Here is a 24,843-nt window from a genome sequence, read left to right as displayed (position 1 = left end):
CTAACCCCACGTGGCTCCTGTCTTTGTCCCGCCTCAAGTGCGATCCCGAGCCTGCATCTCTCCACGTGTCCGGTGGCACCGCTCACGCTCGTTTCTTCAATCCTCTACCCATGAGCATTCGTGCTTCTCATCATCCACCATCACAGGAGGTGATATACACTTGTTGAAACGTTCTCACTTGAATACAAACGTATTAACATGTAAACCATAAATTTCGATTTAAAGCTTTCGTGACTGCAGGGATTCATCGTCTTGGTTTTTTCGGTAAAGTCACGTAGAAGGGAAGTAATAAAATAATACAAATAAAACATAATAAAATAATAAAACATAATAAAATAATTTTGTATTGTTTTATTTGTATTATTTTATTACTTCCCTTCTACGTGACTTTACCGAAAAAACCAAGAAGATGTAAACCATAATTGCAGGTATCCTTAAGTTACCTTCGCATCGCAGGGGGAATGTTACATAGGCTTCATTGGGATGTTCACGTACTCAATGGGATTCCTAAATCGCTTGGACAGACAAATGCAGGATAGTGTCCTGAATGCTCATGGTTAATGCATAAACAAGACAGAGATCCCCCGTTTAGCCTTTAGCGGGCTTTTGTGGAAATTGCTGTTAGCTAGCACGTGCCAAGATCAGCACGCCACGCGAAAGGGGTGGGTGGCTAGCACCACACCCGGCCGCATTTGTCTCCCTCGTGATGATGTTTACACACCACACCAGCTACTAATTTGAGACTCAGTCGACCAAGAGGAGGCCCTGGACTGGTTCAGATAATCGTCGCTCGCTGGTGTTGGCCGTAAGCGAGAATTTAACTTTGGCGGGCGAGTTCAAAGCGCAGCGTGCTAACCGCTCCCCATGAAATGTATAAACACACACGCGCGCGCACACACTTGCCTCGCCATCACGGACACGCAAGGCGACACTGGGAACGTGCATTAAGTTGAACACGTGTATGTAAATAAGCATGGCTTAAAAAATACACAAACAGAATATTAGACAAAAGCATGGCTGCAACGAAATCAAAAGTACGCTCCATGAAAATGTTTTTTTGGTGCAAATGCAGCTTTTTATTTGAGTGTATAAATAATCACAGGTATCGATATTATTACAAAAAAAACAACGAAAAAAGAGAGAGAAAAAAAACTAAAATAGTGGTTTCCACAGCACCAGCTGACCACGGTAAATTATGTACCTACCCTTCCATTTACCGCAGCGGGGACTGATCGTCCATTCTCCCGTGTGATTGTGATGGGCGTTCAGTGGTTTCTTTGGCTCCAAACACATTCGCCAGACCCCTTGGCCGTGACGTTTTGGATTTAAATCAAACTGGACACATGAAAGCTTCCTACTTTTTGATCTTCCACTTGTTTTGTTTGGGGTTTCTTTATTTTATTATGACTGCACACCGTTGTTATTCTCACTTTGCCTGCTTTATTAAAAATGTATTTATTTCACGTGCCGATTCCCTGCTGGTGTTTTTTTTTATTTCTTTATATATTTTTTTTACGACCCTAACGCCACTCCTCGCTTTGCTCCCCTTCCCAATCTCATCTCCGATTTCCCCCTGGAATCATTGGTTCAGTGCCCTTGCCGCACCCCCCCCTCCCCCGCAACCCTCCCACCACCTTCCCCAATGAATCTCCCTCGCTCAGATGAACAAAATAACTCGAGCCCCTAAGCAGTAAACAGCATTTTCTCTTTTGTAAATTCAATACACATGCACTATGTGCCCCGAAAACTACTCTCAAAGTTAAATTGAATTCCACTATATATTAGACCACTGAACTACAGCCTCACCCAATGCAAAATAATGTACTTTTTTTCAAATGTAATGAAAAACCGTGTAATTTACACAGAGCTGTCGGTTTCTTGTCTTCGAAATTGTCCCCGTATGTAGGTGGCATCGCTCGGCATGCACTAAGCAGTGTTGCGCTGCACGAAGGAGATGCACAAAGCACGCAAGACGCCCCAAGATGCCCCACAACTCCCACCACTCCCTAAATGTCCCAATCACTCCCACCACTCCAAAGATGCCCCATCATTCCCATCACTCCCAAGACGTCCCATCATTCCCATCACTCCCAAGATGCCCCATCACTCCCAAGACGTCCCATCACTTCCCATCACTCCCAAGATGCCCCATCACTCCCAAGACGTCCCATCACTTCCCATCACTCCCAAGATGCCCCATCACTCCCAAGACGTCCCATCACTTCCCATCACTCCCAAGATGCTCCATCACCCCCAGTTAATACCGCTTGCCCAGCCTCGCCCAGCTGTGAGCACAAGGTTTAGTTTGACAGGTCAATTTATTTTCTCCCAAATTTTTCCTCTTTTCACTACTCATTTCGTCAAAAGCTCCGGCGTGCTCGTAACAATGCGTGCCTGCCCGTACGCTCGTGCACAAAGCAGGAAAGCTTCGTGGGGTGGGGGGGAGGCGGAGGGGGGCCACGGACGCGAGCCACCGAAAACTGAACGCAGAAAAAGAATAGATCACGACGTTTCGATCGCAACACAAGCGATCGTCACCAGGTGGGACAACCACAGCAAGTCGTGATCTATTATTTTTCTACCCACGTGACTTTACCGAAAGAACCAAAGAGTATGGATTCCTGCAGTCACGAAAGCGTCAAATCAAGATTTAACGCAAAAAAATCCTGACGTGACCAACGGCCGATTCGAAAGCGCAGTGCCGAATGCAGTTCAAGCTGACGTTGTTTCTCCATTTTTTTACTGCAGCAAAAGTCGCGATCATCTGGATTTAATTGCAACGCAGGCACTGCTGAGAAAATGATGGGCACGTCCTTTCTCTCTCTCTCTCTCGCTGTCAATAGGGCAAGCACCCGGCAATGGGTAACTAAATCGCGAAGCGCACGAAACATCTGATACCGTATTTATTTGTGTTTATCAACACCCGTCTCATTGAAATCAGCCCTCGGCTCCGTGGCGTCACGACCTCGGCTGTCAATGCACGGTAGCAGCATTGCGACCGCGATACAGAACCAAATGGGGACGAGCAGCACGGGCTGGGCCGGCAAACGCCGCCAAGGAAACGCAGCGCCACTGCCGCCTCGATGCCCGCTATCGTGCATTGTTTTTGGGGTGGCCCGGGGTTTTCAGATCAGTGCACCGGGAGGGCAGGCCGCAGTGCCTTTTGCCTCTTGCCACTGCGGCACATTGTCAAACTCCTCCTGGCCAATGTGGCCGGCCAGTGTGAAGTCTCCACTGGCCCAGTGGAATCGAGCCGTGACGCTACCTGCGTCACCCAACATCCTCCCAGACGAGAGCATCGCATTGAAGTTGAGCCACAGCGTTTTAGGTTCTTCTTCTTCGTCGTTTCTACACGATCACTGGGATGTGGGCTGAGGGCCATGCTGGGTGCACACTCGCTTCCCTACAACGATCAACGTGGGTGTGCAATTCGCGCGCACGTACAAGGGCCATGTGTGCGGGAACACGCAGGGGGCGCCGCTAAGTTTCAAGGAATCAACGCTTCAAATGAATGTGATCCGTTCAACAGACTCGTAGGCAATCATACAGGAGGGGGTGGGGGGACACGGAGTCTCAACTATGAATATGCTATTCTTGGTTCTTTCGGTAAAGTCACGTAGAAGGGAAATAATAAAATAATAAAAATATAAAACAATTAAAATTCTCACGACGTTTCGACTGCAACACAAGCAATCATCATCAAGAAAATTTGAAAAAAAATTCTTGCTGTTAATTTCACACCTGATGACGATTGCTTGTGTTGCAGCCGAAACGTCGTGAGAATTTGTATTGTTTTATATTTTTATTATTTTATTATTTCTCTTCTACGTGACTTTACCGAAAGAACCAATAATATGAATCCCTGCAGTCACGAAAGCTTTAAATCAAAATGTATGAATATGCTGTTCTTGCATTCAGCCAAATCGTTGCCTGCCGTCATGCGATCTTCACGTTACGTTCGTCCCTTGTGGTGTCGTTACTTTTTTGCGTGCCTTACAAACTCTACTGTGAACCCCCGCGCCCTGGTTTCTTTGCGGACTAAGAACCGCGTGCAATTTTGTTGCGTTACAAATCCACCCCAAGGCTCAGGCAAAGCAGAGCTTCTAGCCCAGTCGTTATGGTGAAATGGTAGTCCCAGGAGTCACACGGCCGCACTTAAAGTAGCAAATTAAAGCAACTTTTACAAAACACCGTGGCGCCACAATTAACCCATGCAAGGCATTGCAATTGGAAACAGCACACAATGTGATTGCACATTTGTTTGGTACTCCTTTGTAGGTGGAATGATAGGAAAACACTAAACATCTTGCTTTATTCATTTAAAGCATATTTATTGTGGATAGATCCACTAAGATGCATATGTTGCTTACAGGGATGTCCAGCCCCCAGTGGAGAGAGAGAAAAAAACAACTCGTGTTTTTCTTGAATGATTTAGACATACAGATAAAACTTCGCCAAACCCGTCGGTGGTGCTGCGCTATAGTGGTGATTTAATTGGGGCACTGAGGTTAATACCCCACGTGAAATATTAAGTGTGGGAAGGCTGAAACACTTGTAGGGGGGGGGGTGGGGAGAACAGCCTTTTTGTTGTTGGGAGGATGTTGCAAAAAAAAAACTGGATTCATTCTCTCTTCATGATGTTGGACAGTGTTTAGTCTTTCAAGTCCATCATGAACCAACATTGCTCATGCACACAGCACACGCTACTGCTGCTGCTGCCGTGCAGGGTTTTCTTTGTTGCGCTGCTCAGCTGCACGACCGGTTTTTGGGTTGCACCGCACGTTGAGCGGCACAGTTTGTCCCTTGTTCGCTCCACGCCGGGAGACCGTGCCAAACAACACGCGGTGAAGCCCGAGAACTCACCGGAGCGCTCCAGCGAACACGTTGCTATTCATCTTATCGGCACCACGCCGCTCAAACCTACGGTCTGCACACATCAATATTCCACCATCGTCAATATTTCAAACATCAATATTCCAAAAAGGTTTTTTTTTCCCCCTGTGGCACGACCTAGCATTGGCTCGACATGGACGCCAACCACGGTGACATCACGGTCACACGGGTTGGCACTGGGGGGGGGGGGCAAGATCGGGCACGAATCTGGCTGGTTGGCACACCGTTTTTGGCGCGGCAGATTTCCCGGCGAGGGTCGCGAAGCAAGCCTCGCCTTTTGCCCCCCTAAAACTGCATGCCCACCCCACCTCCTCCACCCAAGCGCAAGTAGGCTGGACGAGGAGTACAGCTCCCTCCGATTCCAATTAGCAGGCTTATCCTCGCCCGCCCCGACGTAACGCTAGCGGGCATTACTGGCAGCTCGTGCAAGCATAGAGCGCCGATGCATACTCATGGCAGCACCGCCAGTTGCATGGCTGTGGCTTTCCGTCCGTTGAGAGCCCCCGGATCTCAATGTTCAGGAAGTGGCCCAGAACCGTGACGCCTTAGCTCCATGCCAATTAAGATTTTTGTCGTACATTTTTTTTTACCCACTTCATTTCAGTTGTTTTTGTGCCGTCTCTGCCACCATGATGCACTCTCCCGGGAGGCGTATTCACGTCACACTGGGACGGACAGGCTTGTCTTCTCCCCCGCCCCCTCTGCGGTAACCACACTGACACAATGGAAACTTGCTATGCGTGAAAAGGGCTGGCGCTTCGGTCTCTAGTGTCATGGTCGAAAGAAAACAAAACGCTCAACGCTCTACCGGTCCGCTAACTTTGCTCCCGTGTCACCCGTCTCACAAGGTGGAGGGCGCAACGGCTGCAAGTTCCATCGTCCAAACAACAACAGCGTGGAGAATGACTCACGAGCATGAACAATTGACAAGTTGATGAACCGTCCAGCCCTAATTAGGTGTTCTTAAAAGTTTAGCGGAGGCACAAATCATGGTTATGGCTTTAACATGATGACAATATGCAATCATAAATACGTTTTTAATATTAAACATTTGAAAAAGGTCCTTAAGGTAATACACTCTACATTAGGATAGCTATTGATAAGTATGCACCTAAGTAAAAAAAACATGTTACATTTTCATAAAGACTAAAAGATGCAGTGACTTGTCTGCACAAAAGTGAAGACACGATTGTGTTCGAGAGGTCAGCGATAGAACGAGACGCATACATAATATCAGGCTTCACACATATTATGAATGTAAAAAAAGGAAACAACACAAAAGAATGACAACAATGCATTATTATTATTATCATCATAGTGCTTATGCCGTTATTGTTCACATGAATAGGGCATTGTGTGCCGTGCCTGCCGAAATGTCTGTTCCTCGACTGCTTTCCACGTCTGGAACCCCCTTTTAACCAAATTTCCAATTTCTCAATGAACGCCGGAATCGCATTGACCAAACTGCTCCAAGGCGACATGTGGTAATAATGTCGCAATAATAATACTGCAATGCTAAAAACGTAAATGTCTAAAATATGACGACACAGATACAGCGGTGGCCTTGTGCGCTCAGGCACAGAGTACGTGTGATTGTAGAACATGCAATTCATACTTTTAACTGGGAAAATGCTAAGCTCACTCACACCTGGAATAATGCAAGCATTTGACTTTCATTAATTTCCTTTTGACAAAGGTCTTTTTTTTTTTTAAGATCGGCCAATACAAGGTAATGTTCGCCTTCCACCCCGCAGGTAGTGAAAGTCTGAGCTACAGATCCAAATCTTGTTTTCGGTTCCAAGAAGCCAGGGCGTTTCTTAGAACATTCAAATTGTACAAGGGTAGTCAGTTAAACATTAAAAAAGAAGCTAAAATAAAAAAGAAAGTTTTTTGAGCAACAACTACAAGCATTTTCCTTTTAATGTTCACCTACATTGTATTCAAAACATGAATATATGAGGACCATAAATCCCACAACTAATTACAAAGGGTCCTTTAGTGAACAGTCGCTCAAACTTGCTCCAACTCTCGGATTCAAAATTAACTCCATGGGAGTCCTCACGTTAATTTCAGCATTGGTAAAACTTTTCGTGGTTCACTACATCTGGTTCCCCATTTTGGAAATACATACACGTCTCATTTATTTTTCCATCCGCTAATTCAGATTACTCTTCTGCCGTTCCCTCCGTGGTGGGTTGTCTCCCGGTGACTATTTAAAGAGGTTTCCTCATCGTTCTTCCAGCCCTGTTTCACAATTTTCTTCTTCTCACTTGGGTGGGAGATGTCGAATCTTCTTGGCCTCATATGCTGGATCGTTAACTTGCAAAATGCAGCAACTGTTCACCCTCCAAATGCAGTAGTTTCAAATATTGTCACTTCACTTCCCGAATTTAAATGAATAAATGCTCACTGCACTTCCGAAACCTAAAAGATAAAATACAAACCGTACGTTTTTCTTCAAGAATTATTACTTTGTTACTTTTTCTCTTTTTTTTTATCTTCAGTACTTTTCAAACGTTTTTGTCCATTGTTCTTGTATTTTTTTTGCGTCCATTTTTCCCCTCTCGTTTTAATACAAATCGGTACAGTATCCAGCGCTGAAACACAACGGTGCTAAAACGCGAGCGGCGACGCACTTTTTCCACCTGGCACCAAAAAAACCTCCACGGACCGGCGGCGGCCGGCTCGCACCGCGATGGCGTCTTCTGCGGCGGCGCCGTCAATCCTCAGCCTTGCCCTCGACTGTGGCGTACAGGCCGGCGAGCTTGCCGAAGCGAGGCCCCCAGTTGGCCAAGTAGTCGTAGCAGTGGTCGGCGTCCGGGTCGGCCCCGGCGCCCGAGGAAGAGGCGCGCGACTCGAGCGAGGAGAGCGAGCCGGCCAGCGAGCCCTGGCCCTCGTAGGCAAAGGCCTGCAGGGAGTCGTAGGGCGGTGCCTGCGGGTCGCCGTCGGCCCTGCGCAGCATGTCGAGCAGGAAGCCGCCCATGTCGCCGCCAGCCCCACTGACGATGCCTCCAGATCCTGAGCCGGAAGACGGAGCTCCGGCCACGCCGAGCACGAACCCGGGGCTGATGCGGTCATCCCACACCCTGCGTGCCACCCAGGCAAGAGAGAACGGAACTCATACATTAAACTAATACAACATAATAAAACACGTAAACGGCACTGCTGTGGCTTTGGTGAAAGATCGTCATTCTGGGCGTAATTAGGGAAGCAAAACTAGAGCGAGTATGCAAAAAACAAATACCCTTTCCAAAATGCCAGTTTCGTTTTTTGAGATGGCATGTCCTGAGTTATATTGGTTGGTTTTAATTGCTCACGAGGAACCCCGATTGATGGATACCTGAATTACGTCTTTTTAATCATCTTCTGAATCGTTCACATTTAACGACACATTTTTTTTATTATCATCATAATATTAAAAGTACTTTAACAAAAGTTCGGTTCGTTTAGCTGTTGTTCCACTTTCAACCTGAGAGTGAAAAAGTAGCCGACAGTGGAGGCCTCGTACACACACGGAATAAACCAAAGTAGGACAAAGGCACGTGCACCATACAATTAAACAGATACCGAATTGTATGCATGCATGTTGAACTTCTTTCGCACCATACGTAGCCAACCGTGCTAATGGGAGGTGCAGGGGAAGGACAATAAACGAAACGCAAAAATGTATTCGGAATAAATGAGTTTTCAATCTAGATTTTAAAGTGCACAGCTCCAGTGGCTTGCTCACGTTAGAAGCAAGGGCATTCCAGATGGCCGCAGAAGCACATCTGTGTGGTGCGGTGACCGTCTTTGTTTGATGGCCAGACAAAATCCGCTGAAAGGATGACCGGAGCTCGCGTGATGGTTTACTCTCCGTGACGAGATTATCAAGTTATTGTGGTTCATCTGTGGCAAGCAATTTGTGTGTAATGGGTGCGTCCTTATAACGTATTTGTTTGGCAACAGGAAGCCAATTGCAGCTCAGCGAGCAGTGGACGGACATGCTCGGATCTTGAATTGAAATATAAACAATAAAGGTTCAAATTTAAAAAAACCCTATACATATGGTTGATAAAGCCGCAGTTTTAATTATAGATATGATGTATTTAGACCATTATCATTTAATTTGTTTCATGAATGAAAACTTAATTTTGCAAGTGAGGTTTTTGTAATGTGTTTGACTTAACAAAGCAAAAATCTGCCAAGTAGGTAGATTTTCTATCACAACTGTCGCGGCTCTGCATAGTTGAATCATTCGATTGTAGCTCCAAAATGTGGGCATCACCACCCCCTCCCCCTTACACCGGGTCCTGCCCCCCCCCTCCACTCTCTCCCACGCCTCCTCCCCAGCAGCTCCCTGCTGCGCTGCTCTGGCTCCCGACCGGTCCTCTTCTCTGCCACGCTTCAGGCCGGATTCCGCGAATCGTGTTGGGCGTACATGCCCCACACAAGTGACTTCAAGTGTTTTATCGATATCTCCAACGAGAGTTTGCAGAGATGAAACGACCCGTATATATAAAGAGCATACCATGACGATTGCACGTGGAGGATCTACGGATGGAAATGTTTGGGGGTGTTGCGGGCAATTTTTTTAGTTTTTTAATTATCCATCATGCCTTGAGGCACACAATGGGCAATTGTTAGAGTGGAATGTAATTGGGTGAGCAATGACGGACTGCTGAGCTGCATTGGCTTCCAGTTGCCAAACGAGTACATTATAAAGTCACACATTACACACATAAATGAACCACAATACCTTTCTGAACCACAACACCTTGTCAAGGAGCATAAACCATCACGTCAACTCTGGCCATCCTTGCAGCAGCGAGGTTTTGGCTGACCATTGCACAAAGACGGTCACTGCATTGCGCGCTTTCAGATGCACTTCTACGGCCGTCTGGAACGTTCTTCCTTCCGATATTAGGAAGCCACCGGAGCTATGCACCTTTAAATCTCGAGTGAAAACTCATTTCGTCATAACTGCTTGTTGTGTATAGTTTGTTGTCCTTCCCCTGCACCTCTGATTACTATGGTTGGCTACATCCAGTGCAAAATAAGTACATACATACATACACAACATGCAATTGTTCACCAAACACCCCTCTTACCCCACCCACTTGAGAATTCACTCCAGTTGAGAACCCGGTTGAACCACAGAATGAGTCCAGGATCTCAGTCGTATCAGGTCTCTGACCTTTGAACCAACCGTCCGCCTGTGTTTGTACAAAGAGGTCCAGATGTCTTGTGACCCCCAATCAATTGACCCCTAACATTTCTCTCCTTTGCGTATTCACTTCTGTTTTTAATAAACCTTACTTTAAAACACATATTACGTTCAAGATGATTAAATGGGGGTCGCAATACATCTGGACCAACTTGTCCAGTGTTTACCATCTCATCTGTGTGATGCCTCAATGTCACACGTACACTTTGCACTTTTTCGTTTTCTCAATGAGCAAAAAAAGGTAGCATCACCATTTCATTAATATACAATTTCATTTACTTGCAAATAATTGATTTGCATGCAAACAAATTCAACGAGTCTGTCAAGATTTGAATCAGCGAATCGACCCATCGTCCCATGCCCTGTTGGCAACGGCACACAATATTTCCACATGGACTTCTATTTAACATAAGAGGTTACAGTTTCAATTTTAAATGTCCACAATGGCTCACATTATCTCCGGCCCAGACCACCTTCCCAGGAGTATTTGTAAAAGTGATGACTTGGTGATTTTTAAATCTTGCCTAATAGTCCATTAAGATTACAATTAACCCGTGTTCGACAAGGTGCTAATATGATTTCATGCTTGTAATATAATTTTCACAACCACTGCTTTTTAAATGTTTCTATTTAATCACCATAATCTCAAATCGTGAAAAGCTTTATCTTGCTCCCTTGGGTATTTCAGTGACTTTGTCCGACTAGTTATCCACAACCACTCACGTTTCATTCTTTTCACCTTCACCAATCAAGCGGCAGCAATGTAATTGAACTAATTTATCTTCCACCCCAATTATATATCAATTGTGCTATCGGCAGCACAATGTCACAAGATAAGGACATTTATATATTAAAAAAACGTGGCTGGCAGAACGTCTCCCATTTATATGCTCTGCAAAACGTTGTTTATCTTCGCGTCAAACAAACCAAAAGGTTATCTTCTCAGTGCTGGAATGAGCATTAGAGTTCAGCGAACAAAACCAATTTATACTCTGGTTTTTTCGGTAAAGTCACGTAGGTAAAACAATTAATAAAATAAAATAAATGAAAACAACTAAATTAAATCACGACGTTTCGGAGGCAACACAAGCCTCCCTCATCAGGTGTAAAAAAGGCACAGCAAAATAACTTTAGCTAAAGTCGTGATTTAATTGTTGTTTTCATTTATTTTATTTTATTAATTGTTTTACCTACGTGACGAAAGCTTCAAATCTAGAATTAAAACCAATTTAATTTTTTTAAAAATGTCTGTAGTCGTTGGTGACCGCGCTAAGACCATTGGCTATACTTAATAATGTAGTTCAACCACAGGACTCTGAGTTTGAAACCAGTAGGCTCAATGGACACCTCAAACATGAACCACGTGGCCAACCACCAGCCACCTGATCACCTAACGATCCCCTCCTCATATAAGCCCACACCTGGTCTTTGTACGATTGTAGGAGGATGAATAAAGTCAAGATTTTAATACGATGTGGGTCAAGACACAGAGGCACAACATGCTGCCATCATGGAATGTAACAGATGATGAGATTTGTGATGATTCTGATGACAATGATGATGACAGCGCCTACACATCACTTTCGATGTTTTATACCAGATTTCCTCAACACAAGCCCAAACGTGTATTAAGCAAAGTAGCCAGCACTGGCGATGCTGCAGCGGATTAGAACTAGCAGGATTCTCCAATTGACCAATGTTTCATGCGAGTTTGGCAAAAAAGAAAATGAAGACGACGGGAATTAGGAGTGACAAAGTCGAGCGGCGCAAGGACGCGAGGAGCACAAGAACTTCCGACAACAGTGCGGCGACGCTGCACGCGATACTCGCGCGGATGACCGCACGCGCCCCCCCCCCCCCCCCCACGTACCGTCGCGCCCCGGGAGGCAGCTGAGGCTCGGCGGGTTTGACGTCGCGCCGCCCGCTGGCGTCGCCGTTCTCGGAGCGTTTGAGCGCCGCGATGTCGAAGGCCTCGGTGTCCTCCTCTCCGCCGCCCTCGTCGTCGTAGCTCACCACCGTCTCGCGCACGTCGCCCTCCGACTCGGCCATGAGCGGCTCCTTGCGGCGCCGGCGCAGCGTGACGCACAGCACCACGATGACTGCGGCGGTGGCGACGGTGGTGGCGGAGTTGGTGATGGTGGTGGTGATGATGTTGGTGGTGATGACAGTGGGAGGGCGGACACAAAGACGCACACACGCACAGTCAAGCACGTTTCAAGAAAGAAATAGCACAGAAAATGAGCAAGTGAGAGTGAGATAGATGTAGAGATAGGAATAGGTGTGAACAGATACAATGAATTATTTATCACTATCATTCATCCAATTTACGTATAAATCACTTCAGGTGGTATAAAAAAAAATTAGACTAAAAATGTCATGTTATTTATTTAATATCTAACCCTTTGCATTGGGCTGGCTGGCTGGCTTTTGTGGCGTAGGAATTCACTCTCTTTAGCAGCCACCCGCCTAATTGGGGCGAGAAGGAGCAAGCTCTCCTCCGTGGTTAAAATTCTGCCGTGGCGTACGACGCCACCGCAGAATTTTAGCGACGGGCGCTCACGCCGCGTTGCGACGACCGCCACCATCTCATCACCCCGGGCCGCGTCTACACTCAGTACGGTAATCCTTCAAGGGTAGAGCGTTGGCCTGGGGGGGGGGGGGGGGGGGGGGCATGCGTGAAGCCCTGAACTGTAACGCGACCGTTTAAGAATAAAAAATAAGAATGGGAAAAAAAACGCTGCTGGGTATCGGCTCCCTTTAAACTGTGAACGGATTCGGCAACGTTGTTGCAACAGCAAAAGGCTCATCGCACATTCCCCCCCCCCACCCCCGTGACGTTGGTATCGACGCTGGCAGCTCCCCTCGGGGCCGCGTGGACACCAGTCTGGGAAGATGTCTTCATTCTGACAAGCAGACATGGCCTTTACTTACACCCACCTGACCCCCCCCACCAAAAAAAAAATAACCCCTCGCTCAATTGAGCTTTTTGGCAGCGCTCATCTCTTCTTTACAGCCCTGAGTCAGTGGTGGAAGTTCCACGTTCCTATGGCGGGGGCAAAGTCTCTCCATACCACCACTGTTGACTTTCCCACAATTGGTGCTTAATTTAGTCATCCCAGAGGGATGATGGGCAGAAGCAATCTCCCTCCCCCCCGCACCAAAACCGGGATGTGATCTCACCACCTTCTGATTGCGAGCACCTCGCTCTACCGCTGAGCCGCACGCCTGGGGGATGTTTTAGTTTTCGCGCTGACACCGCTGTGTGAAACCACCTTGTGAAAATATAAGAAAAATCTGCTTGCGATATTAACTTTTTTTTTTACTCTCTCACTCAACGCTAATTTGAGTTTAATGTTGGCCACGTAATCGCCGCATGTCGCAACTCTGGCCAAATTAAAGTGTGCGTGTCAATAATTATTTTCACGGTGGCATACGATAAACTTCACGGGAGGGAATCCCAGCGCCTTGCTTGTAAAAAAAAAATCCAAGTTGATATTTTTAATACATTTTTCTTTGTTTACATGTTTCCTTATTTAAGAGCAATACATTTTGTAAAATGATTTAAGAGTGGTGATGAAAATATATTATAAGCAAATATTTTATATTCTTCAGGAGCACAACATGCATATCGCAGATGTTGCCAACATAACATGGGGTGTTTGGAAATGTTCAAGTTGGGGATAAATTAAACAATGAAATAGCCAAGGCATCAGTACTTTGCCTCAACATCATGAATCCATGGTCTAATCCACTGCTGAATGCATGCCTCCCCACGCCATCACGATCCCTCGCATTACTCTCATTAATGCCACATTGCCTTGAGATAGTTGAGACAGAAGGTGAAAGGTTAGAAGTTGAAAGGGTTATCTATATGCCAAAGCCCAACACAAAATAAGTATATACATAGAGTACATACATATATATAAATAAAAACTGTGCAGGTCTACATTTAATATAAAGAATATGACTTGTTTGGCATTGGAGCAATTTCATCCAGAGGAAAAAGAATGGATCATGTTCATATTATCTGCGTGCTGAAGCATTCCATTACCTGTTCACAAATGAAGGTCCCAGATTTTTAGTAGTGACCTTATTTGTAAAAAAAAAAAAAACCCAAGAAAAACCAGTGACCCCCATCCATCAAAAACACAACATCCCCTCCTACCAACAAACTCAAAATCCCAAAGAAAAATACAGGGGTAGTGTATAAAAATTCTGATTTCAAGAATTCCTTGATACGCAATGCATTATTTAGAGGCCCCATACCCTGGTGCATTATGAAATTTAATAGCATGCTACCAGCAGCAGTGAATGCCCATCTCGGTATCATTAGTGTTTTTCCCCTGACCTCTATATGAATACCTCATGGCAGTGTCAATATTGATCGCAAGGGCTATTTATTCCAGACGTCTGTGACTCACCTTTCAGCCCCTTTATAACCCTGGTATGACACAACCCCGATACTGATAAATGCTCGAGTGTCATTACTTTGTGCCGTGTGAAGCGTACGCATTAAAATGCTACCCTCGAGTTTGTTTCAATGTTCGCTGACAATGCACAAAAGGACATTGACAATAATAATCTGATCCACCGAGGAGGAAGGCATTGTCCTGCAAGTGGTTCGCTCACCGATTCCTGGTCACAGCGATCATTGAGTGATACCTGAATGGTTCCTGGCGGGATCCCCCCTTCATTAACCTGCACTGGCCGGCATGGTGAAGTATGGTCAAACAACCCAAATAGCCAACTCGGCACCACACAGTGTGGGGAGACCTTCATCAAAAGCTTGATAAACAGCAGTAAAGAATTATAATTATTATTGCATTATTTACAATTAAACTGAAGTCAAATGTTGATGGTTGAATTGATCAACGACTGTGCAGGGGATGTTTGCAAGTGAAGAATTAACATTTAGATTCAAGGCCAAAATCCATTAAACACTCGACAGGCTTAGTTCAATGGGCAGCATCACCGGCAAAGGTCATGTTTTAGGATGTGTCAACATGAGCTCGAGGTAAGTTACCTTCACTTACAATTGTATTAATTTAGTTCCCCATTACAGCAGCAGCACGACTAATCCTACTCCGCAACCGAACATCCCCCCCCCCCTTCTCTCGCAGCCGTCAATCCGGGGCCACCCAGCGCCGTTTCATTTTGAAAAGATTTCGTTGGAAACTTTTGAAAGCAGAGCACGCCTGTCGCTTCGCGTAAACGATAGCGGAGTAACATATCACGCGAACGTCCTTAATCTCCTTCTCCGCCAAGTCATTTTCCTTTCATGATCCTTATTTTATTTCTGTTCTGTATTTTTTGCTGTTGTTGGTGGCCAGGCACTGGGGTGCTTTATCTCTGAGCAAGCCCAGGGCTACTACCGGAGGTTTGCGTGAATCGCCGTGGCACAAAAGCGCGTGGACTGTGATGGCGACCTCAGAGCGTTAGGAATATAAAGAATCTCAAAGGGGGCACTTTGGCTACGGCCATCAAAATCTGAGGCAACCGCCGAGGGCGGATTGGCCTCCAACGGACCGCACGCTTCCCGCGTCCATGCCGCGGAGAGCGAGCGTGCGGGTAAGCCCCCTGATTCGATTAAGAGGTTAAGCTGCCAGAAATTGACCATTGAGAGGTGGAACTGGGTCACGGTAAAGGTGTGGTTTCAGCAGTGTCGATTTTCTTTTTTACAAGGACCGAGCTTGGCCACACAAAAGAGACAATAGCCTCATAAAGTGCTCAAGCTAATTCGTATTCACAAGTAAAAGGTGCTAAATGTAAAATAAAATGAAAAAATATAGAAATAAATGCATGCACCTCAGACGCGTCTATGCAAAGGCTGTAGCGGACTGAACGCATTTCCAGGCAAAATGTGTCATCCCGTGATCTGCATGTTCCGGCATTTCCAGAAACAAGGAAACACGTTTCCCGGAGTAGACCTGGATACTAATTTGAAAAAAGTGTTGGCTTTGGCCAATCATTGACGGCACGAATGCACAAAAAAGTCTGCCCGACAAAGATCCCTGACAATGTTTCCTTGGCATTTTGTCGATGAGCGTGAAGTGAAGTCGAGGTTTTGTCTGGGTTGGCAGTGTCAGTCGGTGACACGGTTCAACATTTCTGAACCATTGCTCAGCACAATGCAGACTGTTTAAGATCACTCACACTAGGATGTTATCAATGAATGAAAACAGCCAGAGCAATTTGAGAATCGTGTTTTAAAAGGGTTACTCATGATGCACCGTATGCACAGCGATGGCCGGATGCATATATTTTCGAGTGAAATGGGGACCAGGTATAAGTATAATTTGTGACAGTCAGATGCATATGAAGACTATTTCAATACCGCACGTCATTTAATAATTGCCACGAAACGCCGCATCAATGTTTAATTTTGTGAACACACCTAATGCACATAGGTGATTTAAAATGATTTCATTTCGAGTCATAGACATAGCTCAAGGGCTGTTATTTTCTTTTACAAGCGGCGTTTTCCAGAAAATTTATAAATATAAATGTACGGCGCTGAATCAATGTATTATTAATCTGAGGGGTTTTATGAGATTAATTATCACGTCGTATCAATGGTATGACAACTTATGAAAAAAAAGTTACGGTGAATTATGAAACAAAAATGTAATGGTGAATTATTGCAATTATAAATTATCGTCGTTGTAATTGATTGTTCAGAATGAGGTCATATTGCAAGAACGCATTCAACTAATGTACCTAATGGATTATTCGCTTGCGGGCGTGTAAACATCAACTGAATCTCAAGACTTATGTTCAGGAGAGTCCTGCTGGTGATGCATGGCAAACATCATTGAAGGTGTACGTTTATTTGCGTATTCATAATCAACGTTTTTTGGTTTAGATCGCGTTATTTATAAATGTGTCGTAACCCTCCACCACCCGACACGGCCAATCAGTAAAAAAGTATCACGTTGACAAAAGACAAATTAGTTCACTGCTTTAGCCCACCGGTGTGTTGAAGCGCGAAACCACAACATTTACAATTTGAGTACACACCGGTGGGCTAAAGCAGTGAACTAATTTGTCTTTTGTCAACGTGACACTTTTTTACTGATTGGCCGTGTTGGGTGGTGGAGGGTTACGACACATTTATAAATAACGCGATCTAAACCCAAAAACGTTGATTATGAATAATATTGGTCGCGAAAGCCTACGTGTTAAACTTATTTGCGTATGTTTGTTTGTATGCATGTGAGATGAACCTGGGGGTACCGGAATAACCCCACTCTTATGTGGGAAAAAAAAAACATTGCCTCACTTGATACAGCTAATCTGGCTGTGACGGTCCCACCTGATGACGGAGACTTGTGTTGCCTCCGAAACGTCGTGATTTTTGTTTTTATTTTATTTTACTTTCTACGTGACTTTACCGAAAAAACCTCAGAAGAAAAAAAAAACATTGAAATTCCTACGCTATATCCGTAGATTATAAACCTACTTGTTGTACTTCCACATATGAGAATCCTATTGCCCTGCCAAAGGCAACTCACAGCTTCACTTCTGTCAGCAAGCATGGTGCTGTATGAAAGGGAGCCGACGTGAAATGTTTTCTGTATCCCGGTGTTCGGTATGCAGCATTCCGAAAGTAGCATTCTGCATCTCGCGTTGATGCATCAAGCGCTCTGCATCTTGGACCCCGCAGGCGGGCTCCTGCGCACGAGCGGCGCGTGAAGCGTCACTCACTCAGCAGCAGCAGGAGGCAGGCCAGCATGGCGATCAGGGCCTTGGGGCTGAGCCCGGCCGGGAGGGCGAGCGCCTCGGCCGTGCAGGACAGCACGGAGCCCTCGGCGTCGCACGCGCACACGCGCACCGTCAGCGTGCCTGTGCCCGTCAGCGACGGGCTCCCACCGTCGCTCACCGCCACCGGCACGAGGTGCGGCCCGTCGTCCCGTCGCCGGTAGCCGTGCCTCCGCGTCACCAGGCCCGCGGTGTTGTCTGCCGCAGGATGGCGGGGGGGTGGCGGGGAGGTGAGACGGTGAGCGTTGAGGGGGCGTTAGGGTGAGGATCGTGAGGCTGTCACTCGGCACGCTGCCAGGGAATGAAGGCTCTTGGTTTTTTTTGCGCTGCCGACATCATGTCACGAGTAGGTCGTCATCATCAATCATCATGCGTCAACTCGATTTTGCATATCGCGGAAGAATTTAAACAAATCCCAAAGCGCCAATGAAATTAAAAGTCGCAATCGAACAGGGTACCGAACAATGGGCAGTAGAGCGTGTCAACCTAAACGGAAACAAGTTTGCAAGACAACCGATAATATCGTATGCATGAAGTAACCGTTCGGATTTCACGTAGAGCAGAACAACCCTTCGTGCTGGAGAACGGCCCACAGAAGTAGATATTGCAGAGCTACCCCTGAAATCCTTTCGTGACCACTGATCTGTACAGGAAAAGGAGAGCACTTTCTCACCCACTGTCAGAGCCGGAATACAGCCAAAGCAATTGCGATATATTTTTTCGTGCAGTCATCAGTGACTGTGCTCAGACCATCAACTCCCAATGCTTCACAACAAATTAGTTTTTCTACAAATATGTTGAGATGTTTTGAGTCGAATTACAGGTGGCTGTCCAGACTTGAGCTTAAGTATTCAGCCATGCCGCCTGTGACCTTTTGACCTCAACCAAGACTTGGTGTTAATCTGAAGATTGCATCGTTGAGTGCAAATGTCCTAGGGCTGCGAAGAGTTACCTGGTTCGTATTGGAATGGGCACTTTGCAGAGTTCTCGGGTCTTTAAAGGTGTCACGTGAAGAAAGGGAAATTATGATGTGATAATGTGCACAATTTTCACAAATTCATCCGAAAAAATATGTCTCACTCACATGAGGCAATCAGAAACGAGCGGGGGCTATGCATGAATGTGCCTTGCTGTCATGCACTTTCCGTATCACTTGCCAAGGGTGGTCGAATTCCAAGTTTAGAGAATGCTTTTAAAATATTTACATTACATACGTGGCTTTTAACAAAATTAATTCTTAAAAACCTCGAAGCAATAATTAAAGTGATAATTTTTTTACGGACGATTTTCTGCTGCTGAAAGCAATAGCACGTCGCTTTCACAAATGCGTTAAGGATTTGCAAATATATCACTCTGGACATAATTCAGCTTTATCAGGTACATCATTTCCTGAGGCACGCGTGTAAATGTACAGTCCCCTTATCAATCCACTGCTGGATGAGGGAGTGCCAATGCCTTGCAGGTCGTGGGGGTTATTTGACAATAGAGTACTTCACCACACTGGTCAGTTCTCGTTGGTGAATGTGGGGAACATAGGCTTGGGATCATAGAAGTACAGTACAACAATGTACTTTGCCAAATTGCCGCCTGCTGCCCAGAAAATCACATGGAGTAACACCCGTGTTAAAATGCAACTGTGATACATACCACGAAGATATGCACAGCAGGTCCAGGCATTCTGACATTTGCAAGGTGGTATGGAAGTAAAGCCTGAACATAACATCAGAAGGGACGGTGCAGTAGAAGCTGGATATGAGCACACCACTTGGGAGCAAGGCCATCTGGGGCTTATATCCGAAGCAGTGTGCTTATATTAGAAGTTGCCCTTCGCCTTCCCCCTCCACCAGTGCAATGCAAGCATGTGTCGCTTATATCCAGCTCACAGTGCAGTCCATTGTGACACTGGGCTGGTGGCAGCTGCACTGGCAGTCCGCGGGGCTCTTGACGCACCTCCGTTGTCGACGATGGTGAAGTTTGGATTGTCGGCCGAGAGGGAGAAGAAGAACCTTTGTCCTGGCAGTGGCTCATCCCGGTCGACCGCGCCGATCGTCTGGATCAGCTGCACGTGAGTGGCACAAAGACAAAGATACCCCACATAGCCTTAACGGACTGTTGGGGCAAGGGCTGTTAGCGAGCTCCTGAGAAGGCCGGCATGGCACGCGAGGGGGTGGGTGGCCACAACCACGCCTGGCCGCCTTTGTCTCCCCAGTGGCGATGTTTACACACAGCACCAGGTACTCATTCGAGGCTGAGTCGACCTAGGGGAGGCCCAGGACCGTTTCGGATAATCGTCACCGGTGTTGGCCGTGAGCGGGAATCGAACTCGGATCGCCGGGTTCGTAGTGCGGCGTAGCGCTAACCGCTACACTACCGCTCCCTTCGGAGCACAAACACACGTGCATGCAGGCGAACACGCAGACAATCGCGCACACAACACACAGGCACGCACGCGCACGCACACGGGCAGGCAGACACACGCACGCGCACGCACAGGCAGACACGCGCACGCACAGGCAGACACACACACGCACACGGGCAGACACATGCACAGGCGCATCGAGGATGAGTCTTTTAAGCTGAGCTGGCTCTGCACTGCTCCTGCCGTGTTCTCTCAATCTCACACAGATGACGCGAAGTGCATGCACATTCACGAGCCGGTGCACAAGTGAGTGTATGACACGAGACTTTAATGCACGTGCGCGTGTGTGTGTGTGTGTACGTGCATCTGTGTATGTGTCCATATGTTCATCTGCCTATTTGTCCCTCTGCTAATCGATCTGGTCGCCCATCTGTTCATCTGTCTGCTCTTTTCCAGATATTAAATTTTGTCTGTCACATCTGTCCATTTGTATGTCCACCTCCCCCCCCACCACCTCCTTCCTTCTACCTCCACCCCGCCCCCCCCAACACCGTCCCCTCCCACTCACCTTGCCAGGCCGCGCGTTCTCGCACACGGTGGCGTCTGGGGGGTCGGGCATGGCGATGGCGGGCGCGTTGTCGTTGACGTCGGTGACGCGGACGCTGACTCGCACGCTGTTCTTACTCGCCACATTGCCCTCCTCCTGGGCAAACACGCTCAGGTTGTGCCACGTGCTCGCCTCGCGGTCCAGGGCGCGCGCTGTGCTCAGGGCGCCGCTATTCGGCTCGATGTTGAAGAAGAGCTCGAAGTCCGTGTTGCGGTCGATGTAGTACCTGCGCGCGAGCGAGTGATCAAATGAACAAAAAAACAACGGCAGCGCTTTAGCTCACCGGTTCGCCTCTCGGCCTGTGTTGTGCAGTGTTCGCCGTTATTCAAGTCCGACGTTTCGCTGTTGTCCAGGTGGTGAGATGTTAACTACCTCGCCTGGTATGCAGGGGGTCGTGGGTTTGATCCCGACCCAGATCCCTGTTGTATATTTGGAGTTTGTGGTGTCTCTCTCCCCGTGGTTGAGTGGATTTTTCTTTGGGTCATCCGGTTATTCCCTCCACATTTAGAATCGACATCGCACGTTCAGAAGATTTGGCTGCTATACATTTCCACACCAAAAGCCACTTCGTTGTGCAATAATTTGAGGCCAGATCGCTTCTGAAAAAGAGCTACATAGCTCAGTGCGCCTTACCTAGTACAATAGAAAATAGATTAGTTTCGTTGTTAGATGAGTCTGACGTTTCACTCCATTGTAAAAAAAACTCCCTTCACGGTTTCGTTGGCCTTCGAGCTGCCGTACCCTGGCTTGCCAAGAAGAGGCGGTGACATCAAGTGTCCACTATCATCACCTGTCCCATCTCTACAGGGATAGAGCGTTGTCCCCTCGCACGTGCGGCTTTTATCGGGGTGCTCTGGTTTCCTTCTACGTGCATAAATGTTCACGAAATGCCTGAAAAGCCAGACTGAGCCGTTGCACTCTGTGTGGATTTTTGGGGAAACAATTATTTATAATTTTTGGTAAGCAATTACTCAGAATTGTTCAGCAACTGAGGGAGCTCCAGCACGTGGAGCAAGTTTCCCGACCGTGGTCCTACCTGAGAACCCACAACCAAGCTATAGAGCAAGACCGCAACAAACTATATTGTAATACAAAGCTTTAATGAGATCTTGTTATTTTTACGCTGTACATATATGTGTGTGTGCGCGTGTTCTTTTTTGGAAAGATTGATTTCTGTCTGCATTGTGTTTGTTTGTACGCTGAACACTCGTATTGTATTCTCTCTTGAAACATAAATATAGTGCCTCAATGGACAATCGCCCAGTCATAAATAGAGGCTATTGATGAATTGATCAGTCACATGCACATACGTTGTTTGTCATTTTGCCTCGATATTCATATCAATGGGAATGATTTCGAGCCCTTTGTGAATTAATTTCTCAATGGATCCCTCCCTATGCCGTGGTTGGTCTTGGGGTTTTTTGACAATGGGTTGGTGGAAGGGCCGGGGGCCCAAGACCGGTGAAGATATCACTCACGGCTGATGTTAGATGTGGCCGGGAATCGAACTCAGGTCACTGGGTTCATTATAGTGAAGCGCGCGTTAACCACTGCATCGCCATTGTCAAACTCCAGTACGTAATTCAGTATTTCTATCGTCCTGCACGTGTTTTATCGAAGAAAGCAGAATCTCCAGTGACGTAACTAAGGATTTGCGATCCCAAAAAGTTGTCCAGAATGAGGCACAGTAAGCAATGCTATTTCAAAGTCAAAAGCTACTTCCGGCTCATATGAGTCGTTGGAGAACATTCCACATTCCTATGGCGGGGGGAGGGGGGGTAGTCTTTTCATAAGACAAGCACTGTTAACTTCCCCCGCAAAGTGGAACTAATCTCATCGACTTCGGAGGAATGATGATGATAATGACGAGTCAAAGCCGCAAGCGAGATGTGGACTTGGAACCTCCCGATTGCGAGCCACTCGCTCTGCGGCGCCGACCAAAAAACATTCCCGGTGAGCGTCACGCCGGCCTCATCAACAAATATCACGCACGCCGAATTGTACGTTTGAAAAAAAAAATGCAAGTTTAGATTGTAATTAGATATACGTAATTTTGCAGATTTCCTTTAAATCTCTCAGTGACATTGAGCATGCTCTAAATATAACCAATTCATTTTTTCTTTTTAAATATCACGGAACTGGGAGGTCACTCACGAGGCAACGAATTAATGCAGCAGAACAAAGAACCTGCTCTTGATTAATGTTCTCCTGTGGAATGAGATATTTCCTGAATATCTTAATTAGTTTAAATGTCTGATGCAGGTGTGTATGATGCATGCATTATTTCACATATGCATTGTATGGATGCCAACATGTATGTTATTATGTCGATGCGTGTATGTGTATTTATGAATGTGTGTGGGGAATGGAGGGCAGCGACTAGCGTAGAGATTAGAACGCCTGACTACGCGACCCGAGTAGAATTGCCACTCGCGGCCAACACCAGTGACGATTGTGGGCTTCTGCTAGATCGACTCAGCCTTGAAAGAGTACCTGGTGCAAGTGCGTAATCATCAGCACTCGGGAGACCAAGGTGCCCGGGGGCATGGTGTTGGCCACACACCCCCTCGTGTGCCTTGCCAGCCTTGGTCAGTGCTCACTAATGGCACTTGCCCCAACAGTCTGGGTGTGAGAAAGCTTGCTTTTTAGGTTGCGTTCAGTGTGCAGTCAACTGACAATGTTTAAGGTTGCATAAAAGTGTTCCCCAAAGATGTGGCCTCTCCATTGATTCCTATCGAGCTTACAACACGAAGCCGCACTCCTGCGGGACCTCCGTGAACACGAAACGGCCTCGGTTCTCGCAGGAGATGGGCGGGTGGGGGGTGCAAAAAAAAAATTGGACAGACATCAGTGAATCTCAATTACACGGTAAAAGTTGAAATAATTTGCAGGTGCATTATTAAGGTTCTAAAAGTGTTTTTTTTCTTCTTCTAAGACCGCTTTCAACGCGATGATTGATGGTAATGGATTTTGATGGCAATTATGATGAATGCTTATTGGAGGAAAGTAGCCTGGGGGGATGCAGAAACGAATAATCGACCCTCAAGACACTTATTAAAGACGGTGTTGCTTTGGATTGCTTGGCTAATTGCCTATTTTTGGTAATTCATGCATGTGTCCCGAAAGCCAAGTGTCTGGAGGGAAAGCCGCACTCGGGAAGACAAAACTCACACGCTGCACATATAGCTCAACACCCTCCTTGCTGTACTGCTTTCTACAGACACTGCTAATCGTCACGATATATATTGTATGAGCTTGCAGGAATGTATGTTTGCTTGCCTGTGTCTGCAAGCACGTTTCTGTGTGCGTAAAGAAATGAGCAAATATTGATAAATGTGCTTTCATTGTAATTAGAATTACCAGGAGAAGGTCACGCGGGGCAATGAAATTGGTTGTTTGACCTTGGAGGAACGAACGGAACCTTCGACCTTCACCGAACAAAAATGTTTGCATAAGAAGGCACGGCGTCAACCAACTTCAAAGATTACAACGAAGCCCTTTGCACCCGGGCATTACAATCTTAATCCAATCATCAGATTAACATTTCATTAATTCACTACCTGGTTTAATGGGACGCCGTCGTGGTGGCGAGATGTTAACTCCCTCGCCTGGTATACAGTAGGGTCATGAGTTCGATCCCGACCCTGATGCCTGTATATTTGGCGTTTGCATGCCCACCCTTTGGTCGCGTGGATTTTTTCTCCGGCTCCACCGCTTTTTCTCTCCGCATTTAGATTCAACATGCGTTTAGAGCATTTGGCAACTCTACATATCCACTCGATCAGCCACTTCATTGGGCTATCATTTGTGGGCCAGGTCGCTTCTGAAACAGAGCTATATAGCTCAGTGGACCTTACCTGGTAACATAAAATAGTTTAGTTTCTAGATTTTAGTTTAATGGCGAGCGCCAATGGACCTGAGTTCCAGAGGTCACCGGTTCCATTCGATCTCCTGGCGTGCGAGGCAGTCAAAAACAACGTTGGCAAACTCCTCGATTCCTCCCGTCTCCGTCCACCCCGT

General features: G+C 46.6%; 1 protein-coding gene across 1 annotated transcript in view; it reads right to left on the bottom strand.

Annotated features, from left to right (window-relative positions):
- Nucleotides 1-1,044: 1,044 nt before the first annotated feature.
- The window catches only part of LOC144941968 (cadherin-7-like), a 131,523-nt gene continuing 107,724 nt past the window's right edge, over nt 1,045-24,843 (bottom strand). Inside the window, exons 9-13 of the mRNA XM_078868532.1 lie at nt 20,785-21,049; nt 19,808-19,916; nt 17,804-18,055; nt 11,970-12,198; nt 1,045-7,979 (exon numbers count right to left, since the gene is read on the bottom strand). Of these exons, the coding sequence (XP_078724658.1) occupies nt 7,613-7,979; nt 11,970-12,198; nt 17,804-18,055; nt 19,808-19,916; nt 20,785-21,049 (1,222 nt within the window). The 3' untranslated portion in view covers nt 1,045-7,612. The remainder of the gene's footprint in view (nt 7,980-11,969; nt 12,199-17,803; nt 18,056-19,807; nt 19,917-20,784; nt 21,050-24,843) is intronic.

This window comes from Lampetra fluviatilis, chromosome 26 (assembly GCF_964198595.1).
Source record: "Lampetra fluviatilis chromosome 26, kcLamFluv1.1, whole genome shotgun sequence".
NCBI classification, from domain to species: domain Eukaryota; kingdom Metazoa; phylum Chordata; class Hyperoartia; order Petromyzontiformes; family Petromyzontidae; genus Lampetra; species Lampetra fluviatilis.
This window is presented reverse-complemented; position numbering and strand designations above follow the sequence as displayed.